Source organism: Stenella coeruleoalba (assembly GCF_951394435.1).
Source record: "Stenella coeruleoalba genome assembly, chromosome: 14".
NCBI lineage: Eukaryota > Metazoa > Chordata > Mammalia > Artiodactyla > Delphinidae > Stenella > Stenella coeruleoalba.
The window spans coordinates 50,210,275-50,231,008 of record NC_137160.1 but is presented as its reverse complement, the minus strand read 5'-3'; the positions used below and the strand labels follow the sequence as shown (position 1 = coordinate 50,231,008).

General features: G+C 43.8%; 1 protein-coding gene across 2 annotated transcripts in view; it reads right to left on the bottom strand.

Annotated features, from left to right (window-relative positions):
• The window catches only part of TMEM241 (transmembrane protein 241), a 107,448-nt gene that overhangs the window by 26,980 nt on the left and 59,734 nt on the right, over positions 1 to 20,734 (bottom strand). For both annotated transcript variants that reach the window (XM_079942166.1, XM_079942165.1), the window contains exons 12-13: positions 20,021 to 20,090; positions 16,209 to 16,302 (exon numbers count right to left, since the gene is read on the bottom strand). In XM_079942166.1, coding sequence (XP_079798292.1) covers positions 16,209 to 16,302; positions 20,021 to 20,090 — 164 coding nt within the window. The remainder of the gene's footprint in view (positions 1 to 16,208; positions 16,303 to 20,020; positions 20,091 to 20,734) is intronic.

Sequence of the window (20,734 nt, the reverse complement as noted above, 5' to 3'; positions counted from 1 at the left end):
GTTGTTTAAGCCACCCAATCTATGACATTTTGTTATGGCAGCCCAAGCTAAGACATAATTCCTTGCTCTTTTGGAGAGTTTACAAAAGGAAAGCTAAAAAAACAACAAACTGTTTAGGAAGAAGCTTTCACTGAATTAGAAGTGAAAAAGGAAAAGGGCTTTGAGTTATTGCTGGAAGGACACTAAGGCCAAATTCCCTTCACTGAGCCCCTCGCTAGGAACTAGAGAGGCAAAAATGAAAGGCAAGAACCTGCCCCCAGCACCCCATTCTAGGTTAGCTACTTCCAGAGGTTACTAAGCAAATAATTTCAATACCATATGATAAGTGCTAAGAGACGGGTATACTCAGTGTTGCAGGAACAAGCCCACATCGAGATGATGCCTGAGCTAATCTTGAAGGACAGATAAGAATTACCAGGTGAGGAAGGGTGAAAAGGGCTTTCTACGTAGAAGGAACAGCATGAACAAACTCACAGACGCTAAGCCACTGGGTATGATCGGAAAATGCAAAGTGTGAGTTGGGTGGAGGCCACCATTAAAGCTGAAGGAAACCTGAAGAGAAAGAAAAAACCAGTAGCTGGAAACTGCTTTTTCCCAGCAAGGTATTGAAAAAACTCCCATGGGAATCCTATTCCCTTAAAGACCGTGGGCAGCTGGGTCCAGGACGACTGGGCGTGTAGCATGTCTGGACTTGGACTTCAAAAGAGCTCATCCCAATCTGTTCTTGTGCCGTGTCCGTGGGCGAGCAGTGGGCCAGCACTCTGAGAGTCCCCAGTGTCCCCTTGCTGTCACAAACTCACTGACTAACCTCAGGCTGGCCGTTCCCCTCTCCAGATTTCAGTTTCCCCCTCCCTAAGACAAAGGAATCATCTATAAAGTTATTTCTCAGGGACTGAGTTTTACTCTCTCACTTACACCTTTTCTTTGAAAGGGATGGGGGAATTTTATTCATTCCTTGTTCCAGTGAGAATTTTCAAGAAGCTTAAAAAGACAATCTTTACAGACTTAAAACATCTGTAGGAAGTAGATAAGAGAGATGAAGATAGGGGGAAAACAAAGACAGGGAGGCAGAGATGAGGCTATGACCCCAAGTCCACGCCAGAGATGTCTACTGACGCAGTGGGGAGGGGACTACACGCAGCAGGGGAGGAAGCAGCTCAGGAGTTTGGCTATAGCCACAGCCGTGAAGGTCCATATGGTCAGTCACACAAGGGGTGTCCCTAAGATGCAGGCAAACGGACTGCTTGGGAGAAGCCATTTAATGCCAGTCTGTCTCCGAAGGTTAAACTGAAAACATCATTACAGACATTCAAATATATGTTTCAAAAAAGCACAGAGCAGTTAATTTAGGAAACCTGTCAACTGCCACAGTGAGGCCCAGTGTAGTGACCCAGAGGGAAGAAAATGTCTTGTCTTGTTCCCATGCCATTTACAAGGTACACCCCGTGTACAATTTAGGAAGCTGAGAATAGAGAAATCTGCACCACGGTCCTCGCCTGGGTTCCATTACAGGAAGCAGAAAGTCTGAGTGCAGGGAGCTGGCGGTGCAGCCAGGAGCCCCGCCCGCCTCCAGCAAGGAGACAGCTCAGCAGAGGCTGCTTTTCTCTGAAGAAACGGTAAAGCCTGTGGAGCAGAAGCAGACCAATAAATACTTCTGCAACGCTACCAGGAAGCCTGAGCTCACTTTCTTTACATTGGCACTGAGCTGAATATTGATTAGAAACCCTCTCCAACCATGACATTCAAGAGAACTGGTGGCCGGCGCCCAGAAGACTGAGGCACCACTCTGTGGGTTCTTCACTTTCCCCAGTAAGTGAAAGCCCAGACCGTCTGCAGTGCAAAGACAGGGTCAAAGCCAGAGGTGGGAGGGTCTGCTGGACCCAACACCTGGGCTTCCCAGGGACCAGCAGGAGAGGAGGCTCAGCTGTGCTTTCTGAGGATGGCACCACTGCAGCACCCACATCGGATTTTTAAAACTGAATTATGGGCTTCCCTGGTGGCGCAGTGCTTGAGAGTCCGCCTGCCGATGCAGGGGACGCGGGTTCGTGCCCCGGTCCGGGAAGATCCCACGTGCCGCGGAGCGGCTGGGCCCGTGAGCCATGGCCGCCGAGCCTGCGCGTCCGGAGCCTGTGCTCCGCAACGGGAGAGGCCACGACAGTGAGAGGCCCGCGTACCGCAAAAAAATAAATAAATAAAATAAAAACTGAATTATAACATAAATACAGTAAAATGCACGACGAGCTTGAATTTCAAGTGTAGGGCTTGTTGAATGTTTACACCTTGAAACACCCATGTAACCACCACCAGACAGAGAAGGAACCTAGGTTCCTTCCCAATCAATACATCTGAATCACCTATGTGGCTGTAGGCTCTTTTTTACTGCAGTCTACTATTCTACTGTATGGAGAGATCAAACTTTATTTCTCCTTGTTTGATGTATGGTCTATTTCCTCAGTTTGGGGCTGTCATGAGTAAAACTACTGTGGATATTCCTATCATGGATTTAAAAAAAATAACAGTCTTACTGAAATAGAGTGCACATACTATAAAATTCACCCTGTTAAAGTGTACAGTTCATAGCTTCTTTAGTATAGTCACAGTCATGCAACCACCGCCTCTAATTCCATACCACTGAACATGTCTTGTGGGCATACGTCTTCATTTTTCAATTGAGTGTACACCAGGAGTGGGGTTGCTCAGTTATAACAAACCTTATTTAGCTTTAGTGCTTTCTAAACCAGAAACGTTATGCCACACCCTCACCCACACTTGGTATTGTCAGCCTCTTTCATTTTAGCCGTCCTGGGTTGGGGCGGGTGGTGTGTGTGTGGTTCCACATCAGATTTAAAACCACTTCTGTCTCAAATCCCCATTCTCTTACAACCAACCTGGCACAGACTGTAAGCTGCATTCCACTACTTAAGACTCATCCAACAATCTTTAGGATTGATCCTTCTTCTTTTCCTTTTTTTTTTTAAAATAAACACCTGTGACTTCCAAAATATTCCATCAAATGATAAATTAGGTTCCCCGAATTACTTGAAAAATTGAAAAAAGAACTTTAAAACCCATGGTGCCACTTGAATCCAGTAATTTTAAATTCCTCTTGACACTAGAATGACAAAATGGAGCAAAGCAGAAGCAAAGGTTCTCTAACTACAGGTCAGAAGTTCTCAAATTGTAGCCAAATACAAAGAGCGCTTCAAACGTGCCTCCATCTGCGAGGGAAAAGCTCATTCTTTTCAATTAACATGAACAAACATTAACTGCGCAACATACATTACTTCATAGAATTCCTGCAATATTTCTGTGAAGTTATACAGTTACTCCCATTTTACATATGATAAAATGGATACATACAGAGGCAAAGGAATCTTTTTAAAGTTACACTGCTGGGGAGTGGGATTCTTATCCAGCTCTCTCTGTCTCCAAAATGTGGGGCTATTCGTCACTACTCTCTGCTGTTGCAGCTTCTTAGCCTGGAATATGACAGGTCACTCTATAAATCTCTGCTGAATAAACGTGCTGAATATACATTTTCTTATAAAGTAACTTGAAAAAATTTTTTTCAGGGAAAAGAAAACCCTCATAAGAAGCATAAGGGGCTTCCCTGGTGGCGCAGTGGTTGAGAGTCCGCCTGCCGATGCAGGGGATACGGGTTCGTGCCCCGGTCCAGGAAGATCCCACATGCCGCGGAGCGGCTGGGCCCGTGAGGCATGGCCGCTGAGCCTGCGCGTCTGGAGCCTGTGCTCCGCAACAGGAGAGGCCACAGCAGTGAGAGGCCCGCGTACCGCAAAAAAAAGAAGCATGAGTACTGAAACGGAGTCATGCATTGTGTAATTCTTAGAGTGAACAGTCAACCACCCAAGGATAACATGAAAATAAGAGTAACTGACTGGCTTCACAAAAGATAACGGCAGGACTTGATTGGATCCAAGTGGTTCACACAGCGTAGCTCAACCTAGATGTCAGAGCAGGGATATTTCAGTGGAAAAAGCACCAGTTCACTGGGCTCAGAACTGGGCTGGTTTTTCCCTTCAAGTGAGAGTAAGAGATGTCCTCACAACCTCAGGCCTTGCATTCCCACCTTAGAAATCCTACTGTAAGCAGCGTCAGCATTGCTATTCCAAATTGCCGGGTGTTTGCTGCCATTTGACCACACCATTCAGAGCTTTTTACTTCTCTCTGTGCACCCTTAAAACGTTAGGATTTGGGAGACTTCCCTGGTGGCTCAGTGGTTAGGAATCCGCCTGCCAATGCAGGGGGCACGGGTTTGATGTCTGGTCCGGGAAGATCCCACATGCCGCGGAGCAACTAAGCCTGTGCGCCACAACTACGGAGCCTGTGCTCTAGAGCCCACGAGCCACAACTACTGAAGCCCACGTGTCTAGAGCCCGTGCTCCGCAGCAAGAGAAGCCACCGCAGTGAGAAGCCCGCACACTGCAACAAAGAGTAGACCCCGCTCGCCGCAGCTAGAGAAAGCCCGCGCGCAGCAACGAAGACCCAACGCAGCCAAAAGATTTAATTAATTAATTTTAAAAGTTAGGATTTGGGAGCTCAACACTTTGGGAGAGAAGGTTTGGCAATTACTCGATTTCCCCTTTTGCTGGAGTACACTTTATATGTTTCGTCCTTCACAGATAGCTAGAACATTCGAGAAGTTAGAAAAGGAATTCATTCCAAATAACTGAAGGAGAGGTGTCTCTTTGTATCCCCCAGGGCACCCCCAGAAGTCACATGACAAGAAGACAGATGTGGAAATGTAGACAGAGAGAGCCTGTTCCCCTCATAATCGACCCCCCAAAACCACCCAGATATGCACAGAAACAATCAAATAAAATTACAAACACAATCTAACGCTAGTTTACATGGTATCAGGCAATTCATTATTGACTGAAAAAAACCTTTCCTGCCACATAGTTGACTAACAGACTGGCTATTCTGGAGTCACATAAACAAGCACACCTGCTTGTACTTAACTGCCTGGCCTTACAGTTAGATGCAGTCTACTTACAGAAAAGCAAAAGCATCCGAAATCTTAACCTAAAGAACCACTGGGTCAGTTCAAAGTGACGATGCAGAGTCAGGAGGGGAAAAGCCAGTTTGGACGACTTTTTGTAAGGGAGTACATTTTAAACAGGAAAAAAATGAGCAAATGACTATCTATAAGCAAATTCCACTCTGGGGGATAAAACAGGAGAACGAGCGTGGGGCGGGATCCGATGGGGTACTTGGGGGCCCCGGGGGGCCAGGCCACCAAGATGTCTCTAAGGCACAGCGGGAGAGAAGAGCTATTTTCACAAAATGGCACCAAGTAAATACCTACTAAGTCTTTCAGATCCACATGTCATTCCTTTCTATTATGTGTCAAAACTTAGTTGTCCCATAATCAAACTCTGCTTCTTCAGATTTCCCCAAAACTGCTTCCTTTTATGAGCTCTGATTAACGCCTGCTCATTCTCTAATGACACGGGCAGTTGCTGCTGCCTGAAGCTTGCCCTCTGGTTTGGGCACATACAGGCCATGAAATGCTCCTTGCTAATTACCCCATGTCCGGCCATACCTCGGGGGACTTAGTTCTAGTGATTGGGATAGAAGATCTTCATAAGGAAAGGTGAACTCAAACTGGATTAATGGCAGAATTAAGGGAAGGAATATGTACATTACGAGAGCATCCCTGGGGGCAGTGGAAGGTAACTTCAAGAGATACATGTGGGATTTCACCTTTGTTTCTGACATGAGTGCACAAACCTGACAAGATGTGTAAAATAAGATCAGTGTGTTTAAGCATTCACTTGGCACTCATTTATTTGAGGCTATCCTACAGTGAACCAAGGACACACTGATTCATCCCCCCAACGGAGGCTTCGTAAACTTTCCCAATTAACTGGCCTTTGTGTTGCAAAAAATCACTTTAATTTAGGTGTTATAAATTGTCTTGGATACTGACAGCACTCCTATAAACCTTGCAGTCAGAACATTTACAGAAATTCCGGGCATTTCCTTTAAAGCAAATTCATTCAGGTCAAAAGTTGAGAAATCCAGAATCGTTATCATATTTTTGCAGTACAGAACATTGTGATGATCAATGGCACTAAAAATAGCGCAGAAAAAATTAGGAGTTCATAATCGGAAACAAGAAAAACAACAACCTTATCCGAAATAGCCAAATGTCCATTAACATCACTCACTTCCTTAGGAATTATTTTGACAATAGGAAATGGAATTTAATTTTTTTCCCTTTAATCCAAAACTGTATTTCCCCTCCCATGTGTCCTCTGGGAAAACCTTGCTTATAAATGAATCATTCCCAGATAACCAGCTTCTTGCTGACTGTTTCCATACAGCTCAACAAACACAGAGAAGCTCCTGAACTTGCTATTTCACGTTCCTGTCGCTTCAGTGGTGATGTCATGGAAAGACATAGACATGTTATTATTGCCCAGCTAGAGACCGTAAAGGAAAGTATGCTGCTGCCTCTAGGTTTTCATTTTCCAATGAAAATTATTTTCATTGCCCTAGCCGCTTAGACTGTGAAAAAGAAAAATGATTTAATTAGGAAAACAGTCATAATTTTGTAAGCTCATTCTTTCAACATAAAAATTACATGACAGCACAGCTTCATTGGGTTTGATCATTTATTTTCATCGGACCATTCTAGTACACATCAAGGTGCTGAAGAACAGCTCGAGGAAGTAAATTAAAAAAAAATAGGAAGCTGCTCCCCAGAAAGGAGTGTGGAGTCTTAAGAAGCTGAGAAAATGGGAAGAAATGCAAATAGCAAACTGAGAGAAGTGGCCTTCTCTTTTGTGAGTGCCTTTTTACCATCCAGGAGGGGAGGAAAGACAGCAACAGGCTCTGCACACCCAACAGATGGTGATGGAGATGATGAAGAGGATGATGATAAAGAAAAAGAAGTAACTGTGCTCGTTTCAGCAGCACATATACTAAACCCAGAATGATACAGAGAAGGATGACATGCAAATTCATGAAGCATTCCATATTTTTTTGTAACTATGGGAGCTGAGAGATGTTAACTAAATATATTGTGGTGATCATTTTGTAATATATACCAATATCAAATCATTATGTTGTGTACCTTAAACCAACACAATGTTATATGACAATTAAATTTCTATAAAACTGTTTTTTTTAAAAAAAGGAGGGCTTCCCTGGTGGCGCAGTGGTTGAGAGTCCGCCTGCTGATGCGGGGGACACGGGTTCGTGCCCCAGTCCGGGAAGATCCCACATGCCGCGGAGCTGCTAGGCCCGTGAGCCATGGCCGCTGAGCCTGCGCGTCCGGAGCCTGTGCTCCACAGCGTGTGAGGCCACAACAATGAGAGGCCCGCGTACCAAAAAGAAAAAATAAATAAAATAAATTAAAAAAAGGAGAAGAGTAGTAACGAAGCAGGAAGTAGAAGGCGGAGGAGAACTAACACTGTTCAGCATAGACTAGATCTAACGAAAGCGAAACTTGATGGGGATGGTTAACTATACTTCCAGGACTTGTCTGTAGTCTGTTCTTGAGTGTGTGTGTGTGTGTGTGTGTGTGTGTGTGTGTGTACGCGCACGCATGCATGTTTGCATGCACCAGAAATTGAATCTAAGTCAGATTCCAGAACCTGGAAGATTTGTTTACTTGTCACCTCCTCAGAAATTCAAGGTGTGACTTCACGTTAAGCTCTGGAACTTCTCTACAAATATATCTAATAAAAATTCAGTGGAGAAAAATATTATGTTATTTAGAAGTCATAAAATCTGTGTGATTCCAATATAAAAGACACTAAGCTTCTTTTATTTCTTTTTTTTAAATTCCACCAGAAACAGCAAGCATTTCACCCATGGTCTTGGGAGACATTTGAAAATTCCGAACATCAAACCCTGACAGCATCTGTTGAGGACACTTTTACAAGTACATCCTATATTTAAAACAGGTTGAATTTTATCTAGTAAACTCACATAGCCAAGCCTCCTTCTTAATTCAATATCTTGCCAATAGGTCAAGAGAAATGTCAAGATGTCACTGGAAAAAGAAAGATGTCAGGCCATGCTCCCAAGACCTGGCCAAACAGCCTGAGAGAGAGGCGGTTGAAACTCAAGAGAAATTCCTACCCACTCAAGAGTTCTTCATAAGGATGAATCAAACGGAGGCTAAAACTTACCAGTATAGTCTTCTCAACTCTTTTAAGAGAAACTCCTAAATGGGAAACACAGTTCAGGACTTTGGTCCTTTTACTACACAAGGATGTGTTGTTATGGGGACAGCTTTGCAGGCTCTCTGGCAACCCTGGGTATAATTAAGGCCAGTGATCACAGAACAGCCAGAGGTGGTCTCCATGGAGACTAACAAACACACATTTCCACAGGCACAGCAACTGTTCTGAATCAATGACTCTTTATATAGGTTTAAAAACATTGTGAATGGTACATCAATTGCTTCCTTTGTTAGGGAATGCCTGATTAAAAACACGGTGAGAGAGCTGGTTCTCCTGCACCCTGAATTCTGAGCAGTGCCTAGATAGGCCGTTCCCAACTCAATTCATAACCTAGAACTAGTGAATACAAATGGGAAATCCAGACTCAGGAATCACTGGTTAATCTTGAGGAAGAATTAAACTAGTGGTCGACAGAGCCAAGGAGGGCCAGCCAGTTGCCGGCACTCACTATTCCAGGGCTGTCTAAATATTATTCAACCCTCTAGCAAGGTAGACATTATTATTATACTTGTTTACAGATGAGAAAATGAAGCACACACCTAGAAAGTGTGGCCGAGCTGGGACTCAGAGCTAGGTCAAAATTAAATCTTGGTCGGGATTTAAGTAACTTTACATAATGCTCTGTGTTTGCATAGCACTTTGTGGTCTATCTTCTTATACATTCTGCCTTTTTCTTGAAGCGTTGAGGAGTCAGGTTCTAGAATTTTCTCAGTTTGCAATATTTCACCCCTTGTTCCTTGCCTCCTTGCTCCACTTCTACACCCACCACACGCTCCAAGTTCAAAGACTCACGTGGGACCCCATGTCAGGAGGCTGCATCGGGCTTCCCTGGTGGCACAGTGGTTAGGAATCCGCCTGCCAGTGCAGGGGACACGGGTTTGAGCCCTGGTCCGGGAAGATCCCACGTGCCGCGGAGCAACTAAGCCCATGCGCCACAACTACTGAGCCTGCGCTCTACAGCCCACGAGCCACAACTATTGAAGCCCACACGCCACAACTACTGAAGCCCACGCACCTAGAGCCTGTGCTCTGCAACAAGAGAGTCCACCGCAATGTGAAGCCCACACACGGCAATGAAGAGTAGCCCCCGCTGGCCGCAACTAGAGAAAAGCCCACACACAGCAACGAAGACCCCACGCAGCCAAAAATAAAGAAATTAATTAATTAATTTTAAAAAGAGCTAAACCTATAAAACATATAGATAAGTCATAAAGTAAAACCTTACTGACCTTAGATTTAGCAAAGATTTCTCAAATACAACCAAAAAAAAGAAGGTTGCCCCGTCTTCCACCTGGACTGCATGCGCAGCTCTAGCCTAAGCAGCAACGGGAAGGGAAACCCCATTCCCTAAGCATGAACTGTGACTGTCCAAACTCTAAATAAGAACAGGGACAAACATTCCAATTAACCACATACGGCCTTTATACGTAATCTTCCATGAGAGAAGGGATTTGGTAATAGCGATGGAAGAAGGTCATATTGCTCAGTGGTTTCCTACTTTACTCTGATCGGTTCTATTAAAGACTTTTTAAATCTGGCACATGTTTCATTAAGTAGGCACTGACAGTTAATGATATGGTTCCCCGCAGATCATCATTATATATAATCCTACAACTGAATGTCAATGCCACCAGCGTTCAGTCCCAAGTATCAGATACAGTCAGCACTGTCAGAGCTCGATCGAATCACAACGTTTTTGAACTATCTTTAGATCTTCTAGTCCAGACCCCTTGCTTTACGGATGAAAAAGCTGAGGACTAGAGGGGTTCGGTACGTAGTGATCAAAGCCGAAGAGTCTTTCCTTCCCTGAAACCCCTGAAATCCGAGTTCCCCTGCCACGTGACTCAAGGAACAGCCTCCTTCCTATCTTCGCCCTTCCGCCAAGGCTCAGGATAAAGGCTTTTCATTTTCTCTAAAGTTAACCCCCCCCCACTCTTTCCATTTCCCTTTGAAACTTATTCTCCCAATTTCCCCTCATTCTCTAGCATCGTGAAATCTCTGTATACAGGTGTCTTCCAGTTTCAAGCACACCCAAGTCCTTCTTTTCCTAGAACAGAAGTTGTCTTCGTTAGATCTACCCACGACCAATCACAATCTTCTATCCACTTTTTATGTATTCTTGAGTATTTCTGATCCAGCTTTTGCCCCACTCCGACCCCTGCCCTTTGCCTAAAACTGTTTCCTCAAAGGTCAGCAAAGTCCTTGCTCTAGTCTTTTCTCAGTCGGATCTCTTTGACCTCTTGGTGGCATTTTGCTTTACTCCTTAAAATTCTCCCTTAGACTTCCCCGCTCTGAACTCTCCTGATCCCCCTTCTACCTTCCGGCTATTACTTCTCTCTCCTGCTCATTATTGGTCCCTGGCATCTAAGTATCGCCCAAGCTAAGTTGTAAGCCTCTTCTCTGTTCTCCCCAAATTCTTTCACTCTCTCAGTGAGCTCATCAATTTACACATGTTCTTGATTTCAACTCCACCTTTCTACAGGCGAAGCCCAAATGGACATGCAGAGCTCCAAGCCCTTGCCTACATTTGACCCCATGTTTCCAACAAAAAAGAGCTCCATGTAGATGTTTTATCACCATACACATTTGTCTAAAATGTATATCACCAGCTTTCCTCCCCAAAGATGTTCTTTCACAATCACCCCCATTTCTGTCTGTAATGCCATGGATTTCCCATGTCTCTAGCTACAAACCTTGGAGCCATTTGTGACCTTCCATACCCATCATTCCTATGTCCAAACTATCCCCCCATCTGTTCTAAAATGATTTGTCTTTGTTATCTAATTCTTTTATCACATCACAGAACAATTATATGGTAAGTTGTGTACTTAAAATTTATTTTCCTTCTAATTGTAAGTCAAGTTTGACCTTTCACCTTTCTTCTTGCCATCACTACCTTGATTCACCTCCCTTCTGAATGGTTGGAAGTCATTTCCAATCTGTCTTAAGCACTGCCGCTATATTAACCTGCTTAAAACATTACCCTTGGTCAGTCTCATTCTGAGGTTCACAGTAGTCTCTGTGGCATAGCTTTTAGGGATACCTATAATCTGACTCTCCTATGCCCAGTTCTTCCCTTCCCCTCTACATTCTCCTCCTCCTCTAGCTAAATTTATTTCCTCCTGGTTCCCCACCTGCACATCCTTCTGTTTAACCTCTCTGCCTGTGAGTTTTTCACAGAATCCATATTCTCCTCTGGGCCAATGGAACATCTTTTTGAGTCACTTTCTAAATATACTGGCACCCAGTAGAGTCGCAATGACATGGGGGAAAGGCTGTATTGCTAAGGACAATTATGTTGTATTCCAAATGTCAGCACATTTTGATGTATAAGTGGTCCATTATGATTTGCAAATATTTTCTCCTAGACTGTGGCTTATCTTTTCATTTTCTTAATGGTGTCTTTTGAATTACAAAATATTTTAACTCAAATGCAGTCTAATTTATCAATTATTTTATGGCTCATGCTTTTGGTGTCATATCTAAGAACTCTTTGCTTAAACCAAGGTCATTAAGATTTTTTCCTGTGTTTTCTTCTAAGAGTATTCTGGTTTTAGCTCTAACATTTAGGTCTATGATCCATCTTGAATTAACAATGCAAGGCAAGGGTCTAACTACTTTTTTTCCCCAGCATACGGACTGTTACAGCCTCATTTGCTGAAGAGAAAACCCCTTCTCCATTGAATTGCCTAGGCACCTTTATCGAAAATCAATAGACCTTGGGACTTCCTTGGTGGCGCAGTGGTTAAGACTCCGTGCTCCCAATGCAGGGGCCTGGGTTTGGTCGCTGGTCAGGGAACTAGATCCCACACGCATGTCGCAACTAAGAGTTTGCATGCCGCAACTAAGAGTTTGCATGCCACAACTAAGGAGGCGGTGAGCCGCAACTAAGACCCAGTGCAACCAAATAAATAAATAAAATAAAATAAAATCTTAAAAAAAATACATTGACACCCTTAAAAAGAAAAAAAGAAAATCAATAGACCTTAATGTCTACCCTTATGCCAATACCAAGATGTCTTGATTATTCTAGCTTTATAGTGAGTTCCAAATTATGTAGCTCAAGTCCTCCAACTTTGTTTTTCTTTTGTTTTGGCTACTGCATTTCCAAATAAATTTTAGGATCAGTTTGTGAATTTGTACAATTTAGGAAGAATTTCCATCTTAACAATATTGAGTCTCTCCATTTATTGAGATCTTCTTTAATTTCTCTCAGAAAGGTTTCATAGTTTTCAGTGTATAAATCTTACACCTCTTTGTTAAGTTCCTAAGTATTTTTTTCTTTTTGATGCTATTGTGAATGGAATTGTTTCCTTAATTTCATTTTTTTGCACATGACTGTTCATTATTAATACATAAAACTACAACTGATCTTGCACCCTGAGACCTTGAGAAATCATTTATTAGTTCAATTAGGGTTTTTATAGATTCCTTAGGATTTTCTATGTATAGGATAATGTCATCTGTGAGTACAAACAATTTTTTTTTCTTTATTGCACTGCCCGAAACCTCCAGGATAACGTTGAATAGAAGTGGTGAGAGTGAAATTGTTGTGTTGCTCCCAATCTTAGGGGGAAAGTATTCAGTTTCACCATTAAGTATAATGCTAGCTATAGGTTTTTCATAGATGTCTTTTATTAAACTGAGGAGGTTCTCTTCTGTTACTAGTTTGTTGAGAGTTTTTATCATGGATGGATGTTGGATTTTGTCAAATGATTTTTCTGTACCTATTGACATGATCATGTATTTCTGTTCTTTATTTTATTAATATCACATATTAATTTTCACATGTTAAACCAACTTTGCATTCCTGTGATAAATCTCATTTGATCATTGTGTATAGTCCTTCCTGTAAGTTGTCAAATTTGGTTTGCTAATGTTTTGTTAAAGATCTATGTTCATGAGGGATGCTGGTCTGTAGTTTTCTTACAATTTTTTGTCTGGCTTTAGTATCAGGGTAATTCACCTTACAGAATAAATTGGGAGTTATTCCCTCTTCCTCTATTTTCTAAAATAATTTGTAAAGAAAAAATATTTCTTCTCTAAATATGTGATAGAACTCATCAGTAATGCCAACTGGGCCTGGGCTTTTCTTTGTAGAAAGATTTTTAAATTACTACTTACATTTATTTACTTGTTATAAGCATATTCAGATTTTCCATTTATTCTTGAGTCAATTTTCCTATTTTGTGCCTTTGGGGAATTTGTCCATTTCATCTAAATCATCTATTTGCTGGCATAAAACTATACAATACTTTTAGTTTCTATAGGATAAGTGGTGATGTCCCTTCTTTCATTTCTAATTTTGATTATTTGTATCTTCTTATTTTCTTCATCAGTCTAGCTAGAGGTTTGTCAATTTTGTTGATTTTTCAAAGAACAAACATTGATTTTCTCTATTGCTTTTCTGTTTTCTATTTCATTACTTTCCACCTTGAACTTTATCATATCCTTCCTGCTGCTCATTTTGGGTTTATTTTGTTCCTATTTTTCTTGTTTCTTAAGGTGCAAGCTTAGGTTATTGATTTGAGACCTTTTTTCTTTTCTACCGCCTTCTGGCCTCTGTTGTATTTGATGAGAAGTCATCTGCTGATTGTCACTTTTTTTTTTCTTCTAACCTTCTTTCTTCTTCTTCTGGAATTCTTATTATACATTTGTTGATATTCTTGATGTCGTCCCACAGGTCTCTGAGCCTCTGTTCATATTTCTTCAATTTTTAAAAAGTCTTTGTTCTTTAGATTGAATAATTTCTTTTGTTCCACCTTCCAGTTCACTTATTCTTTCTTCTGCTCCCTCAAATATGTTGCTGGGTACCTCTAGAGAATTTTTCATTTCGGCTCAGTTACTGTACTTTTCAACTCCAGAATTTCCATTTGGTTCGTTTTTTAAAAATCATTTCTACCTCTTTGAGACTCTGTATTCATTGAGTCTTTCCTTTAATTCTTTAAACATGGTTTCCTTTAGCTGTCTGAACATATTTAAATAGCTGCTTTGCAGTCTTTTTCTGCTAAGTCCTACCTCTGAGGATAGACATTCAGACACAATTCCTATTGACTGCCTTTTTCCTGTGCATGGGTTATGCTTTCTTGTTTCTCTGAATGCCCTAATTTTCACTGAGTACTGGACATTTTAGATAGTATAGCAACTCTGGATTCTGACTTTTTCCCAGAGCATTTTCATTGGCATTGTTGTTTTGCTTGTTTAGTAATTTGCCTGGACTCAGTCTGTGAAGCCTGTCTCCCATATAAGGTATCATTGCTGCGGTCTTCACTCAATTTTTTTTCTTGCTTTTATTTTTAAGCCTGTCTTCCTAGGGATCATCCCCAGTCTGCATAGCTTAGTGTTCTGGCAAAGACTAGTCAAGAGCTTTTGCTCAAACACCTTAAGCCAGAAAGCTTTCTCTCTGCTTCTGACTCTGTATGTGGGCTGGGGAGCACATTCAAACTTTAGGATGTTTTCATGTCTGCCCCGGCTTTTCTTACGGCTGGTCTCTCACATCTCCTCTGTGTGTGCACACAGGCTCTGTTGACCAGGGACGTGTACGTGTCTTGGGCATCCTCCATCTCTGTGCTGCTCATGCACATAGACTAAGGTAAATCTGGCATTTATGGGGAGCTAGCAAGCCCCTGATGGCTGTCTCACCTCCCAGAACTACCTGGTAAGTCCCCAGCTAGACCACTGGTCCATTGCTTGCCCCAAAGAGGTAAACTCAAGCTAGTGGAACTTCCTGTTCATTTACCACCTAGACGGCCCCTTTACCTGACAATACTCCAAAGAGGGTGAGCCCCTTCTGGAAGCAGCAGCAAGCCTGTTGGTTTACACAGCCTGCCCTGCTCTGGTTGAAAGAGAATACTTACAGAGATGGGGAGAAGGGAATGAGAGCAACCTAAAGCAGGAGCACCACTAACTCATGCTGTTCCTACCCGAAGTTTAGGAGTTTTCATGAACAAATGCCTCTCAGTTTGTTGTGTGCTTTTGGTCAATTTTTAGAGAGCTGAAATGGATATCTTTGACAGTCTTTTTCCAGCTTTCTAGTTGCTTCTGGGGGAGAGGATTTATCAACCTCGTCATTCTGTCATGCTCTAAGTCAGTATCACAGCCAATCTTTACATTTTTCTGGAATGTGAATCATTAATGCTATTAGAAAGTAGACAATGCAGGTGGAAACATCGCTGTGAAATCTTACTTTCAAATAAAAACGTTTGTTTTTGCTTTCTGGGGGAAAAAAATTCAGCCAACAAACATAAAGATGGCTAAAGGCACAAGTTTAAATGATTACTGTATTAGATTAAATTAATTAAGAAATCTCACTCAGTGGAAGCACACCTAGGGCACTGTAACTTGACTCCTTCACAGACTTTAGGGAAATGAAATGCTCCACTAGAAAGAGCTGGCCCCAAAGCATTAAGATCCTGCATCCCAGAGCTGATTTTTCTGCTCCTTCTTATTTTCCCACCTCTCTATCTTATGCTTCAACCATGGTCAATACGCGCTGGGCATTTTTATTAGTCCCTTTTTTGAATGGTCCATCAGAGTCCCCCTATCAGGCCATCTGTCTGTTTTCCTTTTTCAATTTGCCTCTGATGGGCTGAGACCTTCTGGGCAAGTCACTGGAGCTCTGGACACCCTCACAGCTCCCAGGAAGGAAGATAAGAACTGCCCCATGCATCCGGGGGTCCAGTCTCTTCGAGCAAGAGAAGGCTTAGAGGTGTTTTGTTTTGTTTTGGCAAAACCTCTCTTTTTCAGATGGGAAAATTAAGGCTCTGGGAAATTAAGGGGCATACTCAGGTCACCTTCCAGGAATGTGATAGAGATCAGTATGTCATGCTGATAAAATACGCAGAAACCCTCAGAAATTGTTACCTGAACAAGCGAAGGATCAGGCTCAGGGCCAGGGACTAGAGATGACTCCGTGAAGACCAACCTGACTCTGAGAACACTGGACACAGGGCTCCTGAGATGGATTCTTCCCACCCCTCCCCTGTCTCTTACCTTAGCAAAGAAAATCCAGGCTGCACACTGCCCTGGGGTCATAAGGCTTTTTAGCTTCACTGTGCTGACCATGAGAAAGAATCCTAAAAATCCACTGGAAGGAGAAAATATACTTTTGTTAGTGAGACTTGCCTTCCTATAGCCAGTAGCTAACTACTTCCTGTTACAAAAATTAGTCGATATTTAGTTATTACACCACCCCTATCTCATCTCTGTTTTCTAGTGATCTCTGGATAAAAATACCCAAAATTTAAAAACCCATGAAGCTCTACTATGCTAAGGAGCTATGAAGAGATCATTGCCCTGGAGGCAGGGAGTGGGTATAGAAATTTGGGAGATCTCTGGCTAAATCATGAAAGAAAGAAAAAAAATCTGGAGGACAGTATCGCCTGCTTCCTCCTATATTACTTCTGGAGCTGGGTGCTTGCCAAGGTAGAGCTTCATCTTTTTTTTCAAGCAGAACAAACTGTTAGGAAAAGACTTCCAAAGAAACACTCGCCGTATGAAGTCAGAGGGTCTGGACTGGCCCCTTGGTTCAAGGTAAGAACCTAAAGGGGAGGGCTGCATAACAGAAGTCCCCCAAAGCAGGGTGACCTACACAGACGCTATACTTTGGGAATGATGTGTGAAAGAGCCCTCACCTCCCAAGGGAGCCTGAGGCTGGACAGCACGTCGGGGGGCCATCCGGAGGTTTGGAGCTCTACGTAGCTTTGTAGCTCCAGGGTGTCGGATGCCAGACTGCCATCTGACCTCTATTATAGGTGCTGGGGCATGGCTCCCACCCAGATCATGAGCCCTGAGAGGGAGGGGCCCAATCTTGGGCTTCTCCATATTCCCCAACAGAGCCAAATAAGGTGCCCTGACCATAGCATGTATTACATAAATGTTTGGCAGGTGTACTTGGAAGCAGGTTGAATTGACTTAAACGCACCTAAGGCCAAATTTCACAGAAATGTGCGCCTTCATTTCATTAGATTCGATTAGGTCACAGCCACATTCTTGGGGCAGGACCAGGGACAGGGATTAGGTTTCCTCTCTCTATATTTCAGCCTGTTTGGCCTAACTACCCACAAAGTTTGCACAGGTCTGCACTTGCAGTCATGGGAGCCTTGGCCGCGCTGATTAAGGCGTTGAGTCACCCTCACAAGGAGCCCCTGTGGGGAACCAGGAAGCTGGAAATCAAGTGACCCGGGATTCTATTCCTGGCTGTGCTCACCGACCCTCGTAACCTTGACCAAATCCCCATTTTTTTCCCTTGTTTTCTTGCCCCAGGTTCGGTTCTGTGGCCTTAAAGCAGGAATAAGCACAGCGCTCTTCATCCTATTTTATGGAAATCAGAGATTTTCAGAACAGAAAGGTTCCCCAGCCCCAAGTCTCACTTTATTAACAAGCAAACGGGGTCACAGGCGTAATTAGAGCCCAGGTTTCCTGGCTCTTCCGAAACTCTCCACGGCCCTGCAGACCTCAGCGTGGAAATGTGCTCTCGGCCAGAGAGATGGAGTGAGAAGCTCTGGGTGCCCAAGGTCGCGAGGCTGGTAGAGAACAGTGAGGTAGCCGGCCCTCCGGGGCTCCTCTTGGTGGTGTCCACCCCCTGCATCCCCAACAGGTGCCTGTCCCATCCCCCATACCTCGGTCCCCTTTGCGCTTCTCCTGTCCTCTCCATCCCTGGCCAGAGGAGGGCACAGTTCCACGCTGACCCTTGCCCTCAGCACAGACTCTGCTAGGATTGAGCGACCCTGGCTTGTGACCAACACGCTCCTGAAAGCGTCCATGACTCTTTCCCATCACCTGACTTGCATGTCGGTGAATCATTTCTAAATGACTCACGGGTCCCTCCCTCAACTCCCTCATCTGTGTCTTCCACTTCCAGCTTGTCTACCCCTTGCTGTGGAGGCAGGTCTTAAGAGCACTGGGCAGACCCCAGGAGTGAAGGAGCCTGGGGCTCCCTATTCATGGGGTCTCCAGGCCACGGCTACCACTGACCCCTCAGGCCTCCACGACCCCTCCTGAGCTCCCCCAGGACCTCTGAAGGTGACAGCTCTTAGTCTGAGATACAGTTATGGGGGAGTCACGAGATGATGTGGGGAAAAGCGCCACGTTCTTAAAAGAGGGTAAGCCAGAGGTAGAATGTAATAGAGAGTTAAACCAATTCAGATAAAGATTTCCAAATCTTTCAAATTAAAAAAAAAAAAACCCTGAGTTTTCATGTTGGATTAGAAAAACTTGCAGATTAAAAGGGGCAGAAATGGAGGCAGAAGGTCACCCTACAGGGACTTCCCTGCCGGTCCAGCGGTTAAGACTCTGCACTTCCATTGCAGGAGGCACAAGTTCGATCCCTGGTCGGGGAACTAAGATCCTGCGAGCCGCGCGGCGTGGCCAAGGAAAAAAAAAAAAAGGTCACCCCACAAAGCCATCACCAACGGGCTATGAACCGTGATGCTCTGCTCCAAATAACCAAACCTGGCGGCCCCCTTGGCACCCTGGCCACCCACGCGGCCAAAGAAGCAGGCCCAAAGGGAAGCAAGTCTGCAGGCACCAGGGTGGCACTGACACTCCTGCCACACAATCCTAGCTAACGGGCAAGTGACAAGGCCTGACCAAATGGATAGGAACTGAGAAGACAAATTCTGTCAGTGTTTTCCTGAAACTTTTCTGAGAATGATAAGAAAAAAAATCGTTCTGAGGCTCCAATGCAGGAGCAAACTCCATGATACTGATTTTTTCTGCCCTAACACACCCCCGTCAGAAACAGCACCTAGCTGCATATCAGCTCTTTAACTCTCTGTGAAGAACCACTGCTTCACAAGACACACTCTCTTTTGGGTGGAAATAGGTGGTCTGGCTTTTATGTAGCAATTGCTTCTGGTCTGTTGACATTTTATCTACAGATAATAATAATGCCCATCATTTGCTGAGCCGGGCAAGATGATTTGAGCTTCGTGGACCTTATTTAATACACACGATCACCCTGTATTAGTATTACCTTTCCATTTTACAGACGAGAAAACTAAACTAAGGTCTGGGAGAAGTAGGATAACTTGCCCAAAGACACAAATTAGCAAACAGCAAGGCTGAAATTCAACCCAAGTGTGGTCTTTCGACCACATCAGAATCCATGCTTTGAGACCGTCCACAGAAGCCTTTCCATTCCTCAGCACAGTACAGTCAAGTGAAGTGGGGGTCATGGCAGGAGAGGGGTGGGGGTAGGATGGGGATGAACCTCTTTGTATCTAAATGTATCCATCTAATTGGTCCACATCTCTGATACTTCCCAAGGCCAAATATTAACGATCACCTTGTGGTCTAGACAATTCCTAGTCATTGGTTTCAAAATCTGTCTCTCAGAGTCTTAGGGTTCAGTCAAAATTTTTTGGAGGCTGCCCTTTAGGAACAAGAGAGAAATGAAGGTAGATGCTGACAGGGTGTGATTCTGTACCCAAATCTTCCCTTGAACTGAGTCAGTGTCATCATTTTTATATGCTGAAGTTCTGTTTAAGAATTGCTTGTGGGGGAAAAAAATAAAAAAGGGGGAGAACTCTCTCTCTTCTGCAAGTCCGAAAACCACTGCCCTGGCCGAGAAAATTCTTCAGGACAGGGGTCCTCGCAGGACCCAGGCCAGCCCTGAGCACCTGAGAACGTTCGTAACAACCCTCTGATGGCCGACGGGGCAAATTCCTCACCTGCGCCAGACACCACTTTCTTCTGACGCTCATTCAGATAACAGACAGTGACCTGGGGCTTCACGAAGACACAGCTGGTAGTACAGAAACATACAAATCCACAGTGCGAGGGGTTTTCCGAGTTAAGATTACCTGGCACAGCAGCTGCCATGGAATCTGTAGAAATACAGGAACGGAAAGTCCAGGACGCTGAGGAGATCACCTGAGGGAAACAGCAAGGGTGAGACACACAGCCCGAAAGCCCCCTGCCCCCGGCTGCCCGGAAACACAAGGCAAGGATCTTAATTATATCAGCCCTCTGAGCGTTGAGCTGCCCAGCAGTGAGTTCACTCCGGCATTCGAGGGTTTCTGTGTCATTGGCATTGTCTTATTATAATAATAGTATGATGATAATGACACCCATTTAGTAAAAGCCTGCCTTGTGCGGGGCCCTGTGTGAAAAGCTTCCCGAACATCGTCTCTTTCAATCCTTGTAACAACCCTGTGAAGCTTTGTCATCCCTATTTTAACTGCAGCTCAGAGAAGTGCTCTGTTTACGTTTGCACAGCTCTCTAACTGTTGAGCCAGAATGTGGACCCCGGTGACTTCAAGTCCTAAGATCTTTCCTCTTCGCCAGGCAGCCATCCCTGGCCCAGAGCGTAGGACAAAAAGAATCTTTTTTTAAGATTCTTCTATTCTTTCCTGCCTTATATCTAAAAAAGGATCGTGAACGCATGCCTCTGACATCTCCTCTCATCTTTGTGTTTAATTACCGCACAAACAGAGAAGGGGCCAAGCGCCTGTGCATACTCATTTTAGTTCAAGGTCCAAAGGGTACATTTATTTCTAGTGAAGTAAGTTCATTCT